We start from the raw sequence: 24,394 nt of genomic DNA on the forward strand, positions 1-24,394 counted from the left end.
CAGCAAGGACGGGACAGCTGACATTCGCTGTCTCCTAATGAGAGGCAATGGGAAGGACCCACACTACCTGTTTAACCAAAATCTAACCAGGGGAAACAGGCCAGGCCAACAGGGAACATCCTATGAGACAAATGGCTTGGACTGTTCAAAGTATCACGTTACAAACTAATTTAGAAAAAGCAGGAGACCAGAAAGACATAAAAATCAAATGTACTGCATGCTCCTTGGTTGCATTCTGAATTTAAAAAAAAAACAGTAGCAACAAGCTATGAAAGACATAATTGGGATAACTGAAGAAAATTTGAATAAAGGACTATATACTAAATAAAATTATCGTATCAATGTTAAATTTCTTGGCTGTGATAATGGTATTGTGGTTGTATAAGAGGAGAATTAGGAGATTCACAGAGGTAGGAAGTGTTACAATGCCTGCAACTTAAACTTTCAAACAGTGCAGCAGAAATTACAAAAATTTGTGTGTGCGCCTGTGTGTGTGCATGTGTGTGTCTATGGGGGAAAGAGTGTAGATGGCAAAACGTTATCTGTTGACAGTGACCCCAAGTGAAGGGTATGTGGGTGTTAATTATTTTTTCTCTATGTTAGATATCTTTCAAAATAAAAATTGGTGGAGAAAGAAAATATCACTGACAGACTTACTAGCAGTTTGGAACAGGTCAGGCAACTCATTTGCCAACGTCTCCAGGGCTATATCTGCTATGGGGCCAAATAAGACCACAGGTCTCTTGAAACCAGCTGAAATGAGATAAGAAAAGCCATGAAATTAGGTATAAAATAAGCTAAAGGATATATTGTACAACATGGGGAATATAGCCAATATCTTACAATAACTACAAATGAAGTATAACCTTTAAAAATTGTGAATCACTATATTGTACACTTTAACATATAATATTGTACAGCAACTATACTTCAATTAAAAAAAAAAAAGCCATGAAGACACCTACATGTCCTTAGCTGTTAAGAAGCAAAAGTATTTTATATATTGATAACACAACTAAATGAAAGAAACTGTGTGTTCTCCCACCTCCAATTCAGACTAGCTCTTTTCTGAAAAATAAAAGAGCTCCCTCTTTAATTATAGTTCACTCCTCCCACTATTGCTAAAGACAAGCTTTGCTCTCCGGAATATATAAAAACTTCTGAATGGTAGTATTAAAAAAAAATAACTGAGATTGTAGAACTACGAGTTTGCACACCTCACTTTTTGGTAAGTCTTATTTCATGTTTAAACACGATTCCAACTCTGTAAGCTGGCTTGGCCTAAGTGATACAGGTAAGTTGGAATGTGACCATTAAAGTTAAAAAACAAAGAAAAACAGGCTCTGAGCCCAGTCGGATTATTTTCTGGCCCACTTGGCTTCCACACCTTCTCGAAGCAAAACCCTCTCGTAAGCCGGGAACTTGGTGCTGACTGACACAGCGGCCGTCAGGTCTTCCCGACTCTTCCGTAGGTTCTTCTTTATGCCCGATCTCTGGCCGCGCATCCTCCAGAAGTCTGCCCTGTCCCCAGTGCTGTCTCTCTGCGCAGTCTGAACGCTGGCCATTTGTTCTGCTCTGAGAGAAGAAACCAGGGGAAGTAAAGCTCTAAAGCCAGGAAATGCGCAAATGTGTGGGTCACTAATCAAATCCAGTCAATGTCACTCATGGACTTAGATTAGAGGTGCAGCTTGACAATGAGCAAGTTTCACGGGGTGAGAAACACAGGGCCTTTCTCTTCTGGATGGAGGCAGAGAAAGGCTAGGTGCACATAAAATCCAGCAGAAATAGCTCAGTAATAAACATGATGACGTGGCTTGTTCTGTTTAGGCTGATATACAGACACACCCTGTCTTACTGTACTTTGCTTTATTGTGCTTTGCAGATATTGCGGTTTTTTTTACAAATTAAAGATTTGTGGCAACTCTGCATCGAGCAAGTCTATCGGTACCATTTACCTAACAGCATTTGCTCGCTTTGTGCCTCTGTGTCATAGTTTGGGAATTCTCTCAAAATTTCAAAGCCTCCACCAGCAAAAACACTATGACTAACTGAAGGTTCAGATGATGGTTAGCATTTTTTGGCAATAAAGAATTTTTAATTAGGGTATGTACATTTTTTTTTTTAGACATAATGCTATTGTACACTTAATAGACTGCAGTAAAATATAAACATAACTTCTGTATGCACTGGTAAACCAAAAAATTTGTGTGACTTGCTTCACTGTGATATTCGTTTCATTGTGGCGGTCTGTAACCAAACCTGCAATATCTCCAAGGTCTCCTCATACACAAGAAATGGATGATGGGAGAGGTCGTGATGACAAATGATTAAGTCATATGGGGCTTTCTTTGGGGGGGGAGGTGTTGTTTACTTGTGGGGGGAAGGCTTAAAGGGGTTGTGTGGGAGTGTGCAGTCTCAGATACCTGCTTTTGTTGGGGATTAAGCCTTTCTCCAATTCATTTCCGATCCTCACAGCCAGCCAGTGGCCCAGTTTCCCATCGTACAGCGTATCTACCACACGGAAGACCTCCCCTCTGGTGAAGGCCAGGCTCTGTGGAGTTTCTTTCTCACATTCAAAGTGGCTTCTTATAAAAAACGAATCCCCTCTGCCACAAGCCAGTATGTCTCTATACACTGAAAGACAAAAGCATCATTGCATGTGGTACTCAGCTTGGCCAGAGGTCTTTTCTGGAAGGGTTATCAGCTCTCTGAACTCTGATCACCCTCTTTACTTTCTTTGCATTTAGTGAACTCAGCACACAGGCCCCATGGGAACCATAGTTCAAATAGGAAGAAGGACAAGTAAGTAAGTTCACGAGTTGCTGTGATGGTTAATTTTATGCATCGACTTGACTGGGCCATGGGGTGCCCAGATATTTGGTCAAATATTATTCTAGGTGTATCTATGAGGGTGTTTCTGGATGAGATTAACATTTAACTCGGGCAGACTGAGTAAAGCCAATTGCCCTCCCTGATTTGGGTGGGCTTCAGCCAGTCCATTGAAGGCTTGAACAGAACAAAAAGGTAAACCGTCCCCTGAGTAAGAGAAAAATGAACTCTTCTTGCTTTCAAAGTGGGACATCAGTTTTTCTCCTGCCTTCAGACTCAAACAGATACACTGGCTCCTCCTGGATCTTGAGCCAGTACGCCTTTGGACAGCAACTACACCATTGGTTCTCCTGGTTCTCAGGCCTTTGGACTTAGACTGGAACTAAACCATTGGCTCTCTTCGGGTCTCCAGCTCACCAACTCACCCTGAAGATCTTGGAACTTGCCAGGCTCCATAATCATGTGAGCCAATTCCTCACAATATCAATAAATAGCTCACTTTCTCCCTTTCTCTGTCTGCCTGTCTCTCTCTCTGTCTCTGTCTCTCTCTTTCTATGTATAGAAAGATATATATATGTACACACACACACACATACACACCCTATTGGTTCCATTTCTCTGGAGAACCCTAATACAGTTGTCAATCAACTGTATTAGTTGAAGCAGACAAGAAGATTCTATTAACCCCCATTTTACAGATGAGAACAATAAAGCTTGGAAAGGTGAAGCAACTTGTCAGACTGATACGGGTTAATATGAGAGCTGACCAGCAGGTGTGGCCCTTTCCATCTGTCATGGAAAAACTCAATAATAACTTCAGGCAGTAATTAAGGATGGATCTCTGTCCAGAAAAGCAGTTTTACTCCAAAATCACACAACTAGTGAAATTCTTTCAGTAGATGCACAGAAAACATGTGTATAGAAAGTTAAATGGTACCCGAATTCTTTCCACATACCTATGACCTAGAGATCAGGTGTCAGGATCCACTTCGAATTTTTAATACCCAGATTTTCCTATTGTGCTCCCAAGCTACCTCCCTCTCCTACCGCCCACTAAACTCATAACCAAACTTGCTCACCATCAGCTCGGCTCTGCGCTAAAATGGTCACCATTTCGCCTTTGGGGATTTCTAACAGGTAGAGAACGGCATCCTCCCGAACGAGCCCTCTGAAATCCTGTGTGTTCACCTGATAGGAGGGGCAAACAGAAAAAACAAACCAAGAAGAAATAAGAAGTTGTTTTCAAAAAGGTGCCACCTGCTTTTGATCTGTTTGTTTTCATCAGGGCCTGCCCAGAGCAAACCTCAGATGTAAAGAAGTCCTTAGTGCCCTACTCAGGGACTCCTAGCACCCGGCCTGGGCTGGGGGCACCAGCATACCCTCCTGCCTCCCCACACTGCCCACCCCTTAGGACTACGCCATTCCACCAAGGACTCAACACTGGATCAGGTTAGAATTTCTTGTAGTTGTGTCCGCTTCCCTCTCTTCTTTGAATCTCCTGTAGAGGTGGCCAGGAAGGTAACTGTACAATTATTACAATTACAAATCCAATAACTGTAATGCAATAAGGAGTGGTGGGGTCTACGGTAAATGAGCATGCTGGTCCAGCTTAAGGCATTAATACTTTTCAAATTGATTCAAATAAAAGTCTGCAAATAAGGATTCTGACCAAATCCACCTTTCTCTTACAGCTTCTAGCACCTGAAATTGAAGAACATTAGTCTTATGTGGCAGACCATTGGCCTAATCTATAGGCTTTTAGGTTTAAGCTTCTGATACATAATGGACAAGAAGCTCACATTTACTCCCCACTGAGTAGGGTACACTGTAAATAGCTCTCAGAAGACAAGTTAGAAAGCAAGTAAAATTGAAAAGTGGTACAAAGAAAAAGACATTTTGACATCTTTGTCCTGTACCTTGAAAACCACTTTAAAACAGAATAATTACACATAAGTAAAATGTAAAAATGATTTTAAAGTACCTAATATTTTAATAATGTATTACAGAAGTGAGGATACAGAATTCCTCTGAAATATTTTCTTCAGTCACTGAGGACTTGTAGAATCCTTTAATCAAAGAGTAATGCCTTACTACTGAAAAAAAAATCATTAATTGAGTCTAATTTAATTAAGGTTGGAATTTACCATTAAGTGAAAATAGGCATGAGATTAAAATTTACTTGGTGCTTTTAAAATAGAGTGATTTACTAAACCAATCACGTTAACTTTTCCATTGAAACAATATTTATTGCATTTAAGACAGCTCATTCCCATCTCTCTGTCCCTGAATTAGGGATATTCACGCTTTGGTAATTAATCCTTTCTTGCGCACCATCTGCAGATCTACATCTGTGTCTATATGTGGCCACGTGTATGTTTTTATATGCACTGTACATGCCTGTATTTGTTTATTTAAGTAAGATAGGGCCACAGGGCATGGGGGAAGACCTTGGAGGTCCCTCTGTCCATCTCTATTCAGAGACTGACCTTCTGTCAAGCCAAAAACTATAATGGTCAAAATTAAAGCAACACATGGTAGCTAAAATCCACATGGTTAATAACCAAACTTAGCTTTTTTTTCTCTTTCCCTTCCCCTAATAGTTTCTGAAAGAGAAATGACAATCATACCAGGTAAAAAAATAAGCAAAGAGATAGGTAAGCCAAGCACTAAAGCATGTGTACTTCTGTTATTTACAAGGCACATATTTCGCCACAGCACACTCACTTTTTCGTTCCACATGTCAAGCTGTCACCTTTACAAAAGGAAGAGCTGCACTTAAAAAACCCACAGCAGAGCGAAGTGCTTAGTGTATGTACATTGTACCCTGATATATTCAATTTGACCATGAAAAGGAGTGCTGAAACAAATTAAAGGAAAAAAGGCCAGGACAGCACTTTGGTTAGGTTGTACAGCCCTCCCCAATAAATATCTTCTTTCATTATCTATTTAGTAGTCTACACGGTCTAGCTGTGTCTGCTGTGAGCCTGAAGAGCATTCTGTATCAGCTACGCTAAGGCTGTGTCGCAACTTCTCTGCCCCAGTAGGTGAGCTCAATCTTTTTCACCCCTTTGAAGAATTGAGGGCTCATTTTGTAGTCAACAGAAAATTTCCACACACCCAAGAATAAGGACCATCTACTGCCTGACCTCCAGATGAGACTACTGCAAAAGAAGCTGGTTCCCACAGTTTCTTCCTTGTCACCAAGGTGATAACAGGAAACAAGTCACTTTCTCAAGTAGAAAACATTGTGTATCACGACTTTTACACACGGAAGTGACTCTCCTCATCTTTAACGACTTAGAGAGGTCTGTCAAGCCCTTAAGTGAATTTACTATTTTTTTTCATGAAAATTCTGAAAATCCTTTTCCCCCCAGGGTACAAAAATATGTCATCCTTGAACCTTTGTGAGCAAAAGCTTCCAAATTCCTACCTGACTTCCTACGGTCCCACATCAGTTACGAAACACGCTTTTTCTTCTTTGGCATCAGCCCACGAGTAAATTGGTATGAGCTGGCACTCAGATGGGGTTCTTATCGGTAGCACTTGGTAAGTAGTATTTCCTAGGATCATGTGGTACCCTGAGGTTCACTTAGTCTTCTAGGATCCTGTCCAGAGCCAAAGAGGGTCTAGAATGTCACTGGAAAGCTTCAGCAAAGCTCATGGTCAAGGTTTGCTCTTCATCGGCTCCAGAAATGAAATCTGAACTACCACCATGAGGCCAAGGGCCAAGAAGGAAAAGGACCACCTCTTTTTGTGCTCTGCCTGCTTCCTTTGGGAATTCTGCTTTTCTCCACTCTCCTTTGAGGCTAGATGCTCTTACCAGACCCCCTAGTATGCATAAGAAATGCAAGTTTACAGAAGCAGAAATTCTGGTGTAGACAATTCCCCAGCATTCTGTATTTTTATAGTCACAAGGTACTCAATGTTCTTGAAGTTAATTCTGAAGTCAGTGGAAAATACATGATAAAATGTCAAAGATGAGTTGGTTATCATTTTTTTAAACCAATAGATTATACAAACATATATATAGTAAATTGAAAAGTACCAATATTTGATTAACCAGGGATTCTCCTTCCTGGACAATTTTAGATGTAAGTAACACACTGAGTGGCAGCAACTCGTTAGTTTCCAACAGGATAAAGAACAGACACTGACCTTCCTACTCTGTGCCAAGAACTCTGCTGGGCGCCTTGCGAGTATCATCTGTTCTAATGTTTCCAGGGTGCCTGCGAGGCAGGTATGCTTATCCCCATTGAACGGATACAGAAATCCGAGTCTCAGAGGCGAAGCCAAGGCCACAGACTAATATGAAGCTGGGACAGGATTCAAATCAGATGATCTGATGCCAATACCCACCATTGTTCAGTTACAGCACACGGCCTGAACAGTGACAACCAAGCAGGGGAAACAACTAAAAACCAACCATTAGCAAGATCATTTGAAAGCTCTTCCACCTAGGCCTTTAGTTGAAGTCTCAATTTTTTTGTTAATCAAACTAATAAAAATCTTTGTGAGGGTCTTGAACACTATAAAGTCCCACAGACACAGGGATGAGTTTTGGGTTCCAGGACTGAGGAGACAGGACCCATTTGAAGGAAACAGAGACCTGATGCTTGGCAGCAACAAACCTGCAGTCGGTCTACTTTCACAAGCTGGACCACTTTCCTGTCCCTTATGTAAGACCCTCCAGAAAACCCCACTCTTTCCCACTAACATTTAGAAACAGGGCTGGGATTTCCTACCTTCAGAATCTGGTCCCCTTCTTGAAGACCTTCTTGCTCCGCTGAGGTACCCTCTTGAATGCCGGCCACAAATATCCCGACATCATTGCCACCGGCCAACCGGAGGCCCACGTTGTCTCCCTTCTTGAACCTCACCATTTTGGTACTGGGGCTGCAATGGGTTCCGTTTCAGGAAAGAAAGATGGGAGATTTTTTTTTTGGGGGGGGGGGCAGGGTAAAGGGAAACCAACATTAGCAGTGAGCAATTTAATTTATTCTATCTATAGAGTGATTTACCCTTTTAAAAGCTCTCTCTCATTTTTCTCATATAATCTATAATTTTATTTTCCTTGGGGCTGTGAGATGAATATCAGTAGGCCACTTTACCAGTGAAGAACAGAAATAGAGAATGTTTAAGTAAACTCATTCAAGATTAAAAGCAAATAATGGGCAGGATTAGAGCAAAAATCAAGGCCATCTGATTCCTACTTCAGGATTCTTTCAAAGGAAAGCCTGCTGACCCTATAGGGATCCTGTCAAATGGAGACACAGCCTGGGTCCAGGGAAGCAGGATCCTAAACCAGAGGCCACTGCCTCTGAACACCACGGAAGCAGGGGTTCTCACTGTCAAGTGCAGAGTACTGTATCACTTCTCCCCTCCCTCCACATGCCAGGATCACCTGTCACTATAGCCCCTACAGAGGCACCATACTTAAGCAATACTTCATCCATCTGGGCGTTCTTAATCTGGCAAACTCAAGTATTCAGAATAACATCTGGAAAACTAGCCAGGTAAGCAGACAAGCAGACGAAGTTAACATTCACTCACTTCCACATTTTACTCGTCCTACAAATGATTTCTCTTTCTCACAAACAGTAGCAATAGGGGTTGGTTAAAGGGCAGCTGATTATATGCAAAATCACCATCTATAGTTTAAGAGAACCATTCTTCCAAATTTCCATTAAGGAGACAGAGCTGTGTGGAGGAAGAAAGGGGGAAAGCAAGAAAGACTGAAATACATACCCATATATTGCTAAATCTTCAGGACTCGGACGAAGAACAGTTCTTGGGGCTGGTTTTGGTGGAGGAGCTGTGGATTAAAAAACATCATTACCAACCTGGACTAACAGGCTTTGTCTTGTCTCTAAATACAAAGATCACAAAATTCACAAAAAATTCAAGTCTGTACGCTATGCTACAAATATGTTATCACGTCAAACAAAAATGTCTTAAGTTTAATTTTGAGGCATTAGTAGGTGTCAATGATTTCTCAAAAGAAGTGAGAAGAAAATGAACCTTTAAAATGCAAGGTGCATAATCACATTTACAAGCAGGTAGCATTTTTTAAATAACTTAAAAGCCATGTAATAATGCTGTTTTTTTCCATGGATAAATACTTATGCATTTAAATCATGATAATTTTATGGGGTTGGGGGCAGGGGTAGGGAATGGAGTTGAGATCAGAAATGGGACATAGAAGGACTTCAACTAATCAAATTTGACAAAATGTGACTGTGACATAATTAGAAGTATGTATTTGGTCTCTGCCCCACCCTCAGAGATCCTAAAGTCTCTATAATCTCTGGAGTGAAAGGGGTGCCAGGAGTATCTTTTGCTCTAACGCTCCGTCTTTGAGCCCAGCTCCTGACACAGAGGTCCTACATCCCTTGGAATTTCCTGGGTGACGGGAGCATCCTTTGTTCTAAAGAGACGACTCCTGGATAGCCTCAGGATGGGGCTGGTCACCAGGAAGAGGAAGCCATGCACACGATAGAGCCACCATAAACAAGGGGATTCAGAATGCTTCAGCGTGGGTGAAAATATTGAGGTGCTGGGAGGGTGACGTGCCTGAAGAGGGCAGGAAAGCTCTCCACCCTCTCCCCATACATTGCCCTATGCATCTCTTCCATTTGGCTGTTCCTAAATTGTATCTTGTATTTGTAAAAAAAAAAAAAAAAAAAAAAAGTAATAGTAAATAAGGTGCTTTCCTGAGTTCTGTGAGTCATTCTAGCAAATTATCAAACTTGAGGAGAGGGTCATGGGAACCGCCAGTTTAGAGCTGGTTGGTCGGAAGTGAAGGTGGCAACCCGGGACTCGTGACTGGCGTCTGCAGTGGGGGCATCTTGTGAGACTGAGCCCTTAACCTGTGGGGTCTGCATGAACTTGGGTAGTCAGTGTCAGAACTGAATTGAACTGTAGGACACCCGGTCGGTGTCTGGAGAATTCGAGAACTGGTAGTTGGGCGGAGGACAAAACCCACACAGTTGGTGTCAGAAGTGTTGTGAGCAGAAAACAGTTCAGGTTGGGATCAGGGATGGGAGACAAAAGGACCATGACTAATGAAATATAACAAAAGGTGACCAACCTGTTGGCACACAGAAAGAGCTGTTATTCTTTATATTTTTTTCAATATTAAATGAGATAGGAGTGACTCTTCCATATATAAAAATGATTTTAAAATAATTTCTCTCTCGCTCTCCAGCCACCCTCTGGAATTACCAAGCACTGACACCTGAACATGACTGTTTAAAATGAGCCTCACCTGGGGCTTCCTCTTGGTATGTGGGTTCCTTGCTGGGCTCTGTGCTCACCGCAGCTGCAATATCCCCAGTGGACTTAAAGGGAGCGGGTGTGGCGCCCATCTTGGACCATCTGCTATGCGTGTCCTCTCTTGAACTTAAGCACACATCATGTTAATGGTCTCATCATGTGACAGATTTGCAAATACGTATGTGCGTACACTCACAGGGATGTGTGCAAGGGAAAATACTCATCATCTTACTTTGGTCTTTCCTTCAGCTTTTCATTTGAGGAATGATAATCATAATCGGAATACTGCTGTCGTCTCTCCTCCGGAGAAAATGATCGGTTTGACTCTATTTCTGAGATATCTGATTTCAAAAATAAGAAAAGACTTCTTAATAAAACATTTAAGACCTGTGCCAGAAATTATTCTATTCTCTGGGCAAGGAAACAGAGGAAACGGAAGAGAGGGCAGGCAGTAAATGTGCTATTAGTCTGATAGTCTTTCGTTGAAAAAAAAAAAGAATTTGATCGTTTGAAAGGAAAGGCATTAATTAACAAAGAGGGCTCTAAATCCAGAATTTTATGTTCCTCTTTCATCATACTTTCCATCAAAGCTGACACGGAAGAGACAAAATCCAATGATGGGAAAATATATATGTGTGTGTGTATGTGTGAATCTATATTAGTGTGTATACACACGTACACACACACACACACACACACACTCATTTTGAGTGTGCACATAGACCAGTGCTTCTCAAACTTTAATGTGCATACATAACACCTGGGATCTTGTTAGAATGCAACTCTTCTGGGCCGGGCCCGAGATTCTGCAATTCCATCAAGCTCCTGGATGACACGATGCTGCTAGTGGGCTGAGGAGTACACTTGGAGTAACAAGGAAATAACCCGTAAGCTCCTAGCACGCTGGGATTATTTCCTGTGCTCTACTTGTTTTCCCATATTCAGAGCAGTAACCACCTGATTAGACATTTTATATAACAGAAATTAAGCCAAGTTTTAAGGTTTTATCAAGTAATTCTTTTAAAAATCAGCAAGTCCATTTCTAAACTTTAGAACTTAATATTTTCTAAACTTTTCTGCGCAAAGCCAATACTAGATGGTTAAGTAGGAAATAGCATGCCTACTTATTTTTATTGGTAATTTTTACATGGTTAAAATGTTATCGTATGTACTGTATGTCAACTATACTTCAATTACCCCGCCAAAAAGTAAAGGGCTAAGAAGACACAAGACCATTTTGAAGAACAAGAAGTTGGATTTGGCTGTGGAAATAAATGAAGAGAGACCAAATAAATAAATGTTATCTTATGTAAAATTCATATTCAAATTAAAAATAAAGAAACGACTATAGCTTCATAAGAGAAGAGGTGACACAGATTGCTAACCAATGAATACCACAATATTCAGCCATTCTGATTGAGTCTATTATAGTGTCTACCAGGTTTAACTATCCTCTACATTGTTTTCTCTTTGTTGGAAATATTAATAGTCACTTCAAAAAAAAAATCACATGATAAAGCACAAGAATGAGCAATTTACAAATGTATGTGGTTAGTTCTGTGAGCCACTCCTACATACATTTTTTTTACTAACAAGTTTTGTTTTCAGTGGCCTAAATCAGAGTCCACTGGGATTCACAAGTACACCAGAATTTCATACTGGAATCCTAATTTCAACAGACCCTGTAATAAGAAAAATAACAACCAAACCTAGAATTAAAAGTTTAAAAGAGAGACTTCCATTAGAAATTTAACTTCCCGGTGAATGGCTACGCTAAATAGAGATGACAATGCAGAAGCAACAGTCTTACTCTCTCCTCCAGCTCAGCTCACAGCCTCCCCTTTCTTTACCTTCTATTTCTGAGTCGCTGTCATTTAATGAGGGGATGTTGATGAGCGTCTGCTTGCTGTCCCTCAACACCACGAGCTGGAGTTTTCCTCTTGACTTTTCTATCAGTTTTCGAGCATCCGTTAAAGACATGTTCTCAGTTACGGTTCCATTTATCTGTGTTTATGAAGAACAGTAATGTTCCATGCAATACAACTACCCACAGCAAAACAGAAAATTCTTATTTTCCTCTTCTAAAAAGTTAAAGGCTTATTTTCCTCTTCTAAAAAGTTAAAGGCTTTGCTCAGTTACTCAAACAGACGTGGGCTTTAGGATGACTGACTGAATAAAAATGAATTATCTTTTAAATTAAATATAACCCCGCATGCCTGGAACCCAAACACAGGCCTGAGGAAGCTGTAGTGTACTTAAGTTACTCTGCTAATTTATTTAACTTCCAAGCTCAAGACGATGGTTTGGTTTACTACTGGAACATGTTTCCTGACTAGAGAGGTTTACAAAAACTATTAAATATTCAGCATTCATATACCACCAACTTGCCCTCTCATCTTTCCTTCGTTTAGAGAACAGGAGCTTAAACTTTTAATAAATAGGGAAGAAGAAAGACTATGTTGAGATTTTTTAAAAAATTTATTTTAAATTTATTTTTATTTAATTTATTTTATTTTTGGATGTGTTGGGTCTTCGTTGTGGTGCGCAGGCTTCTCATTGCGGTGGCTTCTCTTGTTGCGGACCATGGGCTCTAGGCATGCGGGCTTCAGTAGTTGTGGCTTGCGGGCTCTAGAGCGCAGACTCAGTAGTTGTGGCGCATGGGCTTAGTTGCTCTGCGGCATGTGGGATCTTCCCAGACCAGGGCTCGAACCCATGTCCCCTGCATTGGCAGGCGGATTCTTAACCACTGCACCAGGGAACCCCCAAGATTTTTTTTTTTAAACTGACACTACACTATTACAAATCTCCAAGTCTGGTTTTCCTAATAAAAATGATCTCTCTGCTGCTCTTCCTGGCTTTGTCTTATTATTGACTCCTATCTCAACAAAGTTTCACTGAGTTGGCACTTGAACGTGGAAATACAGACTAGGAAGCTGAGCATGAACCCAGCTGTTCTCTGCCCTTTTCCACCCACCTTGAGAATTATGTCTCCTTCATGCAGGTTGCCATCTTTACATGCTAGACCTGTTCCGGTCATTTCCTTTATGAAGATCTGACTCCCGAGCCGGAGACCATACTCTAGAAGACAAACACACAAACAAACACATATTTCATCAACGTGTTCAGAAAACTAAGGCTGGCTTTTAGGATAATTTAAAAATATGTATGAAAAATTAATTTTGCATGTGAGACAGTCTATAAGCCCACTGGCCTTCACTTGTCAAAACAGTCGATGTCATTAAAAAAAAAAAGAAAAGGAGGCAGAGGGACTGTTCTAGATTCAAAGAGACACAAAAACCAAATGCACTGCATGAAACTTCACTAGATCCTCAATCCAACATGGGGTAGAGGTGGGGGGTAGGGGTGGATTACATTATTTTGGAGCAACTTCAAAATGAACTGCACTATAATATATTAAAAGGTATATTAATGCTAACTTTCTTAAGAGTGATAATGGCATTATGGTTATGAAGGGCAATGTTTTTATCCTTGGGAGATACCTGTTGAAATATTTAGGGGTAAAGGGTCATGTTGCCTGCAATTTACCTTCAAGTGGTTCCAAAACACCATTTAGAGACAGAGAGATGCAGTAGGGGAGGAAGATGGGGGAGGGAGAAAGGGAAAAAAAGGAGAAAGAAAACAAATGTGGCAAAATGTTAACAATTGGTAAAACTAGGTGAAGGCTATTTGAGTTATCTGCCACAAAATTAACACTTTTCAAAACGAAATGTTGGGGAGAAAAAAAAAACAATTCAGTACATCTTAACAGGCATGTTCTACTGACAATACAGTTGCCTACAGGAAGGTACCACAAATAGCAAACCCTCTATCTGTAACAATTTAGATTGTGTGGGATTTGGCACTGAAAAAATGTCACTGTGTGAAGAAAAGGGGTAAATAAGCCAGCAAAGCAACAAATAAAGTATTCAACTAAAACTGGCATAGCTCTGGGGATTTATGGACTTTGCATTGCTCTCAAGAAAAACCACTGTATTTACTAAGTATGTATATTTTAAAATATTTTAAATACTATTCAGACTATTCTGATTTTACTTATTAAACTTGTAAAAATACATACTTTACGGATGAATTTTGGTTATTTTAGGAAGCTACCTAAACCTAGCAGGTTTTAAAAGAGGCACATTCAAATTTTATTATTATTGTTATGGACTCAGAGAAGTCAGAAACAGAAAAGTAAGTATCGTATATTAACGCATATTTGTGGAATCTAGAAAAATGGTACGGATGAACCTATTTGCAGGGCAGGAATAGAAAGGCAGACGTAGAGAACGGATGTGTGGACACAGTGGGGGAAGGGGAGGGTGGGATGAATTGGGAGATCACGTTTGACTTAAATACACTACAATGTGTAAAACAGATAGCTAGTAGGAACCTGCTGTATAGCACAGGGAGCTCAGCTTGGTGCTCTGTGATGGCCTAGTTGGGTGGAATGGTGGGGGGGGGGGGAGGGAGGTCCAAGAGGGAGGGGATGTGTGTATGCATACGGCTGATTCATGGCGCTGTGCGGCAGAAACTAACACAACATTGTAAAGCAAGTATACTCCAATAAAAAAAAAACTTATCAGTTCAAAATAAAGTAACTTTCTGCCACTTAGAAGTAGATTTAAAGATAAGTTTTAAGTGACTTATAGTAAGTTAGATTCAGATCTTACCACAAGGATTAAAGCTGTTAAGGTCCACCCCCACCCTTTAGGGAGCTGATACTCAAGAAAGAATAAAGGTAAGACAGACAGCATTTTCTTCAGGGATGGCAATTCCTTACAGGTTAAACAGCCTCACAGCCCAGGACAGAAGGCTGAGACAAACTTGAGCAATGACTTCTTTCTCACGTGTCAACAATTCCTCCATCCTCTTAAAAACTGCACTCTTACTGTAAAATTACAAATAGGTTGCTATTGGTATGTTTGTGGGCACCTCTCAAATGAGGAAAAAAAGTCAGTTGGCCAGCTTCTAAGACTTTTACCAGCAAGGCTATCTGATGCCCATGAAACATGTAAAAGCTGGCCATGTGAATGGATCCTATTTTTCTTAATCAAATGTAGGTTTTGCCTACAGCCAGATATTTTTAAAGATTAATTCTTATGCAACTCTAGCCAGTGATAGCTAAACTACTGTGTCATCTTAGCAAAAGGTGGCTTAAAAAATCTTATAAAAAGTAGAACTTTGGAAAAAACAAACAAGCAAACACTGAATTCTAAGTTTAAAAAGCAAAATGGCCCAGAAACCGTAAAATGTCGTATCAGCAAAGGGGCATGAGCCCTTTGTTCCTTAATAGTATTACTAAGACCAGGCATGATGTGGGCAGTTTCTTAGGACAAACATCCTTTTAATTGTGGGTCACAACTCATGAGTGAGTCTTGAAATCAATTTAGTGAGTTGTGACCAGTATTTTTTAATTTAATGTAACAGAACCTCTCAAAAATCATCACACAGAGTGAGTACCGTTCCATGAAACACCTGGCCAAGTTTTTCACATATTGGTTCCTCCACGATTATTTGCAAGATGTGGTTCTTTCTGTGGCAGGAGGAGGAGGGGGAAGAGAAGGAGAAAGAGGAAGAAGGGGAAGAGGAGAAAGAGGAGGAGGAAAATACTGAAAAGCACTGCAGCGGGGAACTCAAGAATCTGGGTGCAAGTCCTACAGGACATGCATCAGACCTCTATGAAGGAGGCCTTGTGTCAAGTTATCTTTCTCAAAACTTCTCTACAGTCCACAATCTGGAAGCAGAATGGTTTTTACTCTGCAATTCTTGGGGGTTGATGAATTAATATGTCATTATCCATGGTTATAAAGATTTTCTAGAATTCTTAAATCTCCCAAGATGCACATTCCTCAGAGATAGTACAATCTCAACTTTCACCTTTATTTTCTGGACCTGGGCTCCAGGTATCCCATTATTCGCATCCTTGCAGTTACCTCAATATCCTTTCAATAGGTACCCAATTGTATAACTCAACTCCTTATGCTCCTCTAGAAGAACTAAAGAAAACAAACCCTCTCATCTGATAGGCTCTTTAAAATGCAAATTCCCAACCTAAAAAGCAAGAGGTCTTTCACTTTGCACTCTTGGGTACTCTTCATCTTTTTTCCTCTTGGAAGGAGGACAATTAGAGAACAAGCTGAGATAAAAGATATGTTACCAGGAATTCAAAAAGTTGGAAGCCAAGAATCAATGCAAGGAATAGCTCAACATGGGGCTCTAAATCCCTGTTCATTCACCACTTGTTACCTACCATCTATTTCCAAGAGATGAAGTTTGAGCTCCAACTCCACCACTTACTTACCAGCTTCAAGATGTGGGCAAGTCACCTCCCATCTCTGAGTTTCAGAAGCCTCACCTGAACTGCAAGTGCAACTCGCCTGTCCAGCTGCCACACAGGGGTTTAGTGAATCTGGATGTGCTTAAGCGTATGCAAGTGCTCCAGGCATGCAACATGGGACGGGCAGCCTGGGCCAGAGCCTGCCTGATCTGTCGACACACCAAAAACCTCTCTGCACCTTGCTATACCCACCTGTAAAAGAGGAATGAAGTCTCCTACCTACCACAAAGGCTTCTGGTGAGGATTAAATAAGAAAGTATTTATTCCACAGAGGGCCCTGGCATAGAGCAAAAACTCAATCAAGATTAGCTAGAGTATTGTCCCCTACTGTGGTTTCGTCAGTTTAAGCTGCACTGGGTTCACCAAGAGAGCTTGTTAACACAGAGACTCCAGGGGCCACCCCAGTGCTTCTGATTCAGTGGGGGCTGGTCAGGGGCCTGAGAATCTACATTTCTAATAAGTGCCCAGGTGATATTTATGCTGCTCTGAGAACCACTGGCCTATCAGTTTAAAGCCAGATTTCCACCACCTGGCTCAGCCACTGATGATACAACTTTGTGCAAGTCAATGAACTTTTCTGTGCCTCTAGTTTCCTTGTCTATAAAATGAAGATATGACTGACTCCCACAGGGGGTGGTGGTGAGGACAAAATGAGATAATCTGTGCAAAGCATTTATTAGGTCAGTGCTTGGCACATAGCAGGTACCACGTAAGAGTTAGCTATTAGAGTGCTTTTTCTTCATCAAGCATGACTACCTTCATTGGCTTTGCTTTTCATCAGAAGGACCCCGATGGGCCTGTCCGAGTCCAGCTGCCCCTGTGGCTCCGGGCTGGGGCTGCGGGAGTGGAGGTGCTCGCGGCTGTGGCTCCGGGACGCCCCGTACCGGGCATCGGGCTGGGCCCTGCGACCATACTCCCCCTCCGGGCTGTAGGCGCGATCGTAGGCCGGGTCAATGCTCCGGCCGCGGCTGCTCTGCCGGGCTCGCCGGTAGTCATCGTCGTCGTGGTCCAGGCCCCGCTCGAGGCTGCGGCCACGGCTGCGCTCTCGGGCTCGCACGTAGTAGCTGTCGTCGTGGTCCAGGCCCCGCTCCAGGCTCCGGCCGCGGCTCCGGTCCCGCTCCCGGCTGTGCGCCCGGTCGTGGGGACGACCCCTCTCCGGGCTGTCCTCCCAGCTGCGGCTGCGCCCTCCGCGACTGCTGGGCCGGCTCCTCTCGCTGTACCCGCTGCGCGCGCTTCTGCCATCAAACTCGTCCAGCAGCTCGAAAGCCCGGTCATGCCCGTGGACGGGAGGGCTGCCCTGAGGCGGGGCCAGCTGGACCTTCCGGGGCCTCTTGACCACCTGTCACAAAACAAACAGTGGGGACGCAAGACAATCACAACCAAACATAGAGAATGCAGTGGTTAAGAGCCCGGGTTCTCCTTCCAGTAAAACTCTTGTGTCCCCACCCAGTCGCTAAGCCTCAGGGTCCTCATCTGGAAAACGAGGACCCCTCAGGGGGTCAAGGATAAAATAAGACAATGAGTATAACACTCTCAGCACAGTGCCTCCAAAATCTGCTTCTACTCAAAGTGTGAAAAGCACCAAAGGGCTTTAAATCATTAAGTTACAAAAATGAAAATCCAGAAAGTGAGCCATTCTGTATACAACTGCGTAGGTTCATCCAAAAGTCAATGTCATTCAAAAGGGGGGGGGGCACGTAAGGGGAGAGAGGAGGTAAAAGAGGGATCCTTTAAGATTAAAATGGACCGGCGCAGCGGCGAAGAGCGCTCGGGCGGACCACTCTGCTTTCCCGCGTCGCGCAGCCTCCCGCGCCTGCGCCTCCGCCTTCTGTTCGGTCCCGCCCCCGGCTTTTCCTCCCCAGACTGCCCTCGGCCCGCGTACCAGTCAGCTCCGCTATGGTGACCCGCAGCCCCAGAGTCGTGATTAGTGATGATGCACCAAGTTATGACCTAGATTTATTCTGTAGACCTAATCATTATGCTGAGGATTTGGAAAAGGTGTTTATTCTTCATGGACTAATTATGGACAGGACCGAACGGCTGGCTCGAGATGTGATGAAGGAGATGGGAGGCCATCACATCGTGGCCCTCTGTGTGCTCAAGGGGGGCTATAAATTCTTTGCTGACCTGCTGGATTACATCAAAGCACTGAACAGAAATAGCGATAGGTCTATACCTATGACTGTAGATTTTATCAGACTGAAGAGCTACTGTAATGACCAGTCAACAGGTGACGTAAAAGTAATTGGTGGAAAATGTAAAACCGATAGCTAGTGCGAAGCAGCCGCAAAGCACAGGGAGATCAGCTCGCTGCTTTGTGACCACCTAGAGGGGTGGGATAGGGAGGGTGGAAGGGAGGGGGATGCAAGAGGGAAGAGATACGGGGATATATGTATACGTATAGCTGATTCACTTTGTTATACAGCAGAAACTAACACACCATTGTAAAGCAATTATACTCCAATAAAAATGTTAAAAAGAAAGTAATTGGTGGAGATGATCTCTCAACTTTAACTGGAAAGAATGTCTTGATTGTTGAAGATATAATTGACACTGGCAAAACAAGGCAAACCTTGCTTTCCTTAGTCAAGCAGCATAATCCAAAGATGGTCAAGGCTTCAAGCTTGCTGGTGAAAAGGACCCCTTGAAGTGTTGGATATAGACCAGACTTTGTTGGATTTGAAATTCCAGACAAGTTTGTTGTAGGATATGCCCTTGACTACAATGAATACTTCAGGGATTTGAATCATGTTTGTGTCATTAGCAAAACTGGAAAAGCAAAGTACAAAGCCTAAGATGAAAGTTCAAGTTGAGTTTGGAAACATCTGGAGTCCCATTGAAATCACCAGGAAAATTATCAAATGTTCTAGTTCTGTGGCCAGCTGCTTAGTAGAGCTTATTGAATGTATCTTCTAAGAATTTTATGTTTTGTATTTTAGAAAGGTCAGTTGCTGCATTCCTGAACTCTTTATTTGCACTATGAGCCTATAGACTATCAGTTCCCTTTGGGTGGATTGTTGTTTGACTTGTGAATGAAAAATCTCTTAAACCACACCACTATTGAATGAAAATATTGAAATTGTATCTGTAAGAAACATTTAAAGACAAGAATATGTTAGTTTTTTAATTGATATTTTAACTTTTATATATTCAGGAAAGAACAGAAGTGATTGAATATTGTTAATTATACCACTGTGTGTTTAGAAAAGAAGCAGTCAGTTTCATATCAGTGACAGCATTTAGAGGTATTGTTATGTGGGATAAACCATATGTCCTGGAATTACTTTAGTAGATTTCAGGAGCATTAACTGTATTTTCCCGCTTGTTCAGATTATTTCTGGCGAATCTTTGCCAACAGTTCCTTTTAAATATAGGTCAATAAGTTCTAAAAACCTACCACTTTTTGAAGTCTTCAATGTAAAAATCCTTAAAATAAAGGCTATCTCTTTAAAAAAAAAAAAAAGATTAAAATGAACTGAAGTGATTAGGACCAAATATGATGAGTGAACTTTGATTGGATCCTGGATGGGGAAGAAAAATAATCTACCAAAGTCATCTTAGCGTATGGACTGTATATTAAATGATATTGTGGAGTTATTATTACTTTTTTTTATTTTAAAGTAATAACAAGGATTTATCTGATTTACAGAAAAGAAATACAATTAAGAGATTAAGGACAAAACTCCATTAGTGTAAAAGTCACTGGCTACTATCTAGCACAGGAACAACTGGATTGCTTCCAGCAGTTTTGGAGCACTAAAAGATCTTAAAATGTAGACGGAGAAATAGATGTGTATATTTCTTTACATTAAATTTAAATATGAATTTTTTTCTGACAAATCAGACCCAGAATGTTACTTTATCAATTTTTATGCATTTGAACATTTGCAACATATAGCAATCCTTTGTTTAGTAATCTTCAGTATAACTATAAAAATCTGAGATACATGAAAATGTTTTTCAAATCATACTTCTATTTCTTCACAGCTTTATATGTGCAAAATTATAGGTAATTATAATTTTCAAACTTTGAATATCCATGTTATTTGACATATCTGTACAGAAAGAGTAAGATAAAAAACATTTAATAAGATTAAATATATCTACTTTGCAAAATTGACGTCTGACATTTGTAGTGTGCTCGTGCAAAGAGTGCATAGGTTATTTCTGCAGCAATCAAAAACATAAAATCTTTTTAAACTCAGATATCAAGTTTCCTCTGAAAATTATTCTAATCCCTGGAAATACTTTCAAATTTTGATTTCTAGATGCAATGGGCATTTTGTTACATATACATATATTTTATCCTGAAACTTTTATATTTTCAAACCATTTGAACATTATAATCAGATTCAGCATGATGATTTTTTCTTTGAATCTGTAGAAGTCCTCTGTTCAGGATTAATGTCGAGATCCCCAGTGCACCAATGTGAAAAACCAGATAAAGATAGTATTACCACTATGCTTTAGTGGGATTTCCTGCATGTTTGGGATAACCATATAGGAAAGTAGCTCTTATTACAAGGATGGCTCCAAGGGAAAAGACACTGGTTGGTACGAAATCTTGTAGTCAAAAATAAGATATCAGTGTTGATAATATTATGCACAAAGAGGTTGTAAATCCTTTTAAAATGTTATCCGCACACTTAATAACAGCAGCTATTACAAGGCCTCCCAGTGCCTGAAGAACAACAACTATCCAGGTCAGCCGGTTATACCCCTGAAAAAATCCATTCTTTGATTCCAGTTCTCCATCATAAACATATACACCCATTAATCCAAATACACTTCCAAAGAAACCAAGTTGAATGTTTCTTATCCACACTGATTGTTTGGTTTCTTTTAAGATTTTCTCAAAGTAAAACCGAGCAAAGCCACTTGAAAAACATGCTGTGCGAACTGCCATGAGGCCTACGAATTGTGAGCCAGGTGAAAGTTCCTGAGAATTAAGCACTTGTGGGGCTTCAATGGCAGCTCAGTGGTTAAGAATCCACCTGCCAGTGCAGGGGACGCGGGTTCGAGCCCTGGTCCAGGAAGATCCCACATGCCACGGAGCAACTAAGCCTGTGCGCCACAACTACTGAGCCTGCGCTCTAGAGCCCGCGAGCCACAACTACTGAGCCCGCGAGCCACAACTACCGAAGCCCGTGTGCCTAGAGCCCGTGCTCCACAACAAGAGAAGCCACCGAGATAAGAAGTCCGCACGCCACAACAAAGAGAAGCCCCCGCTCGCCGCAACCAGAGAAAGCCCGCGTGCAGCAATGAAGACCCGACGCGGCCAAAAATAAATAAATAAATAAATTTATAAAAAATTAAAAAAAAAGAATTAAGCACTTGAGAATCTGAGGGCCACTGTACAAAAGCAACTCCTGTCATCAAAATTACTAGGGAGAGCCACTGGTACACACCTAATTTTTTTTACTAAGCATCGACACAGAAAATAATGCAGTCGTAAGAATTTTCAACTGATATGTGACCTGATAAGTAGCTGCATCTAGATTTGACAGTGCCACATAGAGTAAATTATTCTGAAGAGTATATATCCCTGATGGAATAGCAAGTTTAAGCGCTTCCATAGGTTTGTTAAGAATTTCACCATGTAGTATTCAATTCAGTGCTCTTAGACTACATTTGCTGTCTTTGTAGACTAATAAAATGCAGGCCATTGTCTTCAAAAGTTCAGCAACAGCCACAGCTGTAGATGATAGATAATGAGGCCCCTCCTCTTTTAAAGTCCCAGAATAACACATTGTTCGAACCAAACTAGTAGTCTGAAAGACCAAAATTCCCAAGGAAAGGTGTTTTAGGTTGGCTGACAATGTCTTATCTTCATTTGCCTACTAGTGTTGGAGGGTCTCCTGCAGAGGCGGCGGGCAGCTGAGGCCCACCATGGGGACAAGGACACTGGCAGCTGCAGTTCTGGGACGTACTCACTGGCGTGAGCCCTCCCAGAGACCGCCATTAGCCCTGCCATACAGCCTGTAGCTACTTCTCTTAAATAGGATAATAGTAGTATAATTATGTAGACGAACGTCCTTATTTAGGAGACTTGAGAAGTAAGAAGGATTAAACTGTCATGTCTGCAACTTCCCCTCAAACGGTTCACTAAAAATATGTATGTCTTTATATACATACATAGAGAAAAATCAAGTGAATATGGCAGAATATTAACATTGTAGAAGATATATGTGTTGATTATACTAATCTTTGAACTTTTCTTTTTTGTTTGAAAATTTTCATAATATAAAGTTGAAAAAAAAGTCAAATACCACACACCTGATGCATCTCCCCCAGCACTGCCCCTAACACACTGTGTTCCAATTCTCGCTTAGTGTGTCCACCTGCCCCACTGGAGTGAACACTCCTTGCATCTCAGACCTGCTTCAGGGCCAACTTGATTTTCAACCATGTTTGCTGAATGACTGAGTGAGCTAATAAATGAGTGAATGGTACAGATTGCCAGTATCTCCTAAGAAACAGAAGTTTATGAAGATAGAACAGATCCTGTGAGGGCCTTTACAAATGAGTTTCTGAGCTCATAATTTAGTCTCTAAATTAATGTTGTTTTACCATTGTTCTCAATCTAGTTAATTCTCTTAGGGAATAATTGTTTAACCTGGCTCAAGGCAAATTCACTCAGACAAGAGAAGTTACGAGTAGGATGAAGAGAAGGCAGGGAGGGATCACTCACATACATCTTTACATCACCCTTAACATCACCCTCCCAAAGTACTGAGGATATGGAAATAGTGGTCCCTAGATAGGGCTGAAGAGCAAGTAGTAATTTTCTTCTGGGCATAAAAACAAAGTCCTACCGAGGTGAGCTGAAAACAAACCCAGAACGTACAATGGCAGCGATCTTCCCACTTTTCCTCAGCTGCTGAACAGCAAATGAATGGAGCACGTCTTCCATGGGGGTGCCGTTAACCATGACCACCCTGTCATTTTCTCTGCAAATAAAACAGAAAAACGGAATGTGAAAAACTCCCATCTCGTCCCTCTGAATCATTTATTTAGGAACAAATAAAAGTGGCAGATTGACCCAAAATGCTTATTAAAGGGCTCAGTGTCTAATGACTCCTGAGGCTTAATCCATCAACTTGGTCTGAGCTCTTCTGAGGAAGGAACCCAGGAGCCACTCAGCCCACTTTGGACAGTGTCTCCTGGAAACCACCTGGGGAGAAGGAGCCAAACCCAGGGGGTCCCTCCAGGAGGCACTGGACGGCAGCGAGGTTGGAGCACAAATGGAACTTGTGTGTCAGGGCCTCCTTACCCATGGTACACGGTGCGCTTCAGCAAGTCTACAGCTCTCCCCAAAGGAGGCTGATATTCACTTATGTTTTAGAGGGGATGAAATCAAGAGCTCGCCTCAGATGCTTAAAGAAATTTTGAGGTCACAGAACCCTAACTCTTACTTTGTCTCATCCAAAAAAATCATGTAAAAATTCTACCATGCTCTCTGTATGAAAGAATACTAACTTGGAGAGGACCACTGAGATGAAATGCCAAGAGAAGCTAAATTTTGAAGCCATGTGGCCAAGGCAGCCGTGTAATTAAGTTTAGATTCTGCCCTGAGAAATTATCTTAAGGGGACTCAGACATGCATCTTTTCCAATGGCATTTTCTCTTCGGACCAGAAGCCTGGCAGTTGGAAAACCTGGGTTTCCATTTGGTAAATTTTCCCAATTTCTACATCCCTCTTACAAATTAGATAATCATTAAGCAGATTAGCCTCATTCTTAATGAATAAAAATGAAAATAAATATAGACAGTGTGGGTAGGCATTAGGGGAAAAAAAGAGCATGCCAATTTTACACTCCATGTTCACAAATGATTCCTAAACCCAGGAATGATAGTTACGATAGATAGTTGTAACCATCTTCCTGTGGAAATTATTGCTTTCCTCTATTCAAAGTCTGGGTGTTCCCAAAGGTTTGGGGATTGTTAAAACAT

The 24,394-nt window shown here is 41.4% G+C and overlaps 2 protein-coding genes and 1 pseudogene across 9 annotated transcripts in view; 1 reads left to right on the forward strand and 2 right to left on the reverse strand.

Annotated features, from left to right (window-relative positions):
• Nucleotides 1–24,394, reverse strand: part of TJP2 (tight junction protein 2) — a 133,778-nt gene that overhangs the window by 15,474 nt on the left and 93,910 nt on the right. For all 7 annotated transcript variants that reach the window (XM_082470869.1, XM_082470870.1, XM_082470873.1 and 4 more), the window contains 12 exons: nucleotides 23,289–23,391; nucleotides 17,198–17,780; nucleotides 13,076–13,179; nucleotides 11,952–12,105; nucleotides 10,334–10,442; nucleotides 10,094–10,227; nucleotides 8,575–8,641; nucleotides 7,572–7,722; nucleotides 3,909–4,017; nucleotides 2,424–2,634; nucleotides 1,388–1,575; nucleotides 658–753 (listed from right to left, as the gene is read on the reverse strand). In XM_082470869.1, coding sequence (XP_082326995.1) covers nucleotides 658–753; nucleotides 1,388–1,575; nucleotides 2,424–2,634; nucleotides 3,909–4,017; nucleotides 7,572–7,722; nucleotides 8,575–8,641; nucleotides 10,094–10,227; nucleotides 10,334–10,442; nucleotides 11,952–12,105; nucleotides 13,076–13,179; nucleotides 17,198–17,780; nucleotides 23,289–23,391 — 2,009 coding nt within the window. The remainder of the gene's footprint in view (nucleotides 1–657; nucleotides 754–1,387; nucleotides 1,576–2,423; nucleotides 2,635–3,908; nucleotides 4,018–7,571; nucleotides 7,723–8,574; nucleotides 8,642–10,093; nucleotides 10,228–10,333; nucleotides 10,443–11,951; nucleotides 12,106–13,075; nucleotides 13,180–17,197; nucleotides 17,781–23,288; nucleotides 23,392–24,394) is intronic.
• Nucleotides 18,239–21,486, forward strand: LOC309664979 (hypoxanthine-guanine phosphoribosyltransferase-like). The gene is given in 3 exon segments (XM_082471150.1): nucleotides 18,239–18,679; nucleotides 18,922–19,086; nucleotides 19,090–21,486. Coding segments are annotated over 3 exon segments (654 nt in total). The 5' UTR covers nucleotides 18,239–18,337; the 3' UTR covers nucleotides 19,237–21,486.
• LOC309664977 (UDP-N-acetylglucosamine transporter-like) lies at nucleotides 20,901–22,270 on the reverse strand (annotated as a pseudogene). The gene is made up of 2 exons: nucleotides 21,776–22,270; nucleotides 20,901–21,380 (listed from the first exon to the last, which is right to left on the reverse strand). The product of its transcript is annotated as a UDP-N-acetylglucosamine transporter-like (transcript).

This window comes from Balaenoptera physalus (assembly GCF_965194825.1).
Source record: "Balaenoptera physalus genome assembly, chromosome: 7".
Taxonomy (NCBI): domain Eukaryota; kingdom Metazoa; phylum Chordata; class Mammalia; order Artiodactyla; family Balaenopteridae; genus Balaenoptera; species Balaenoptera physalus.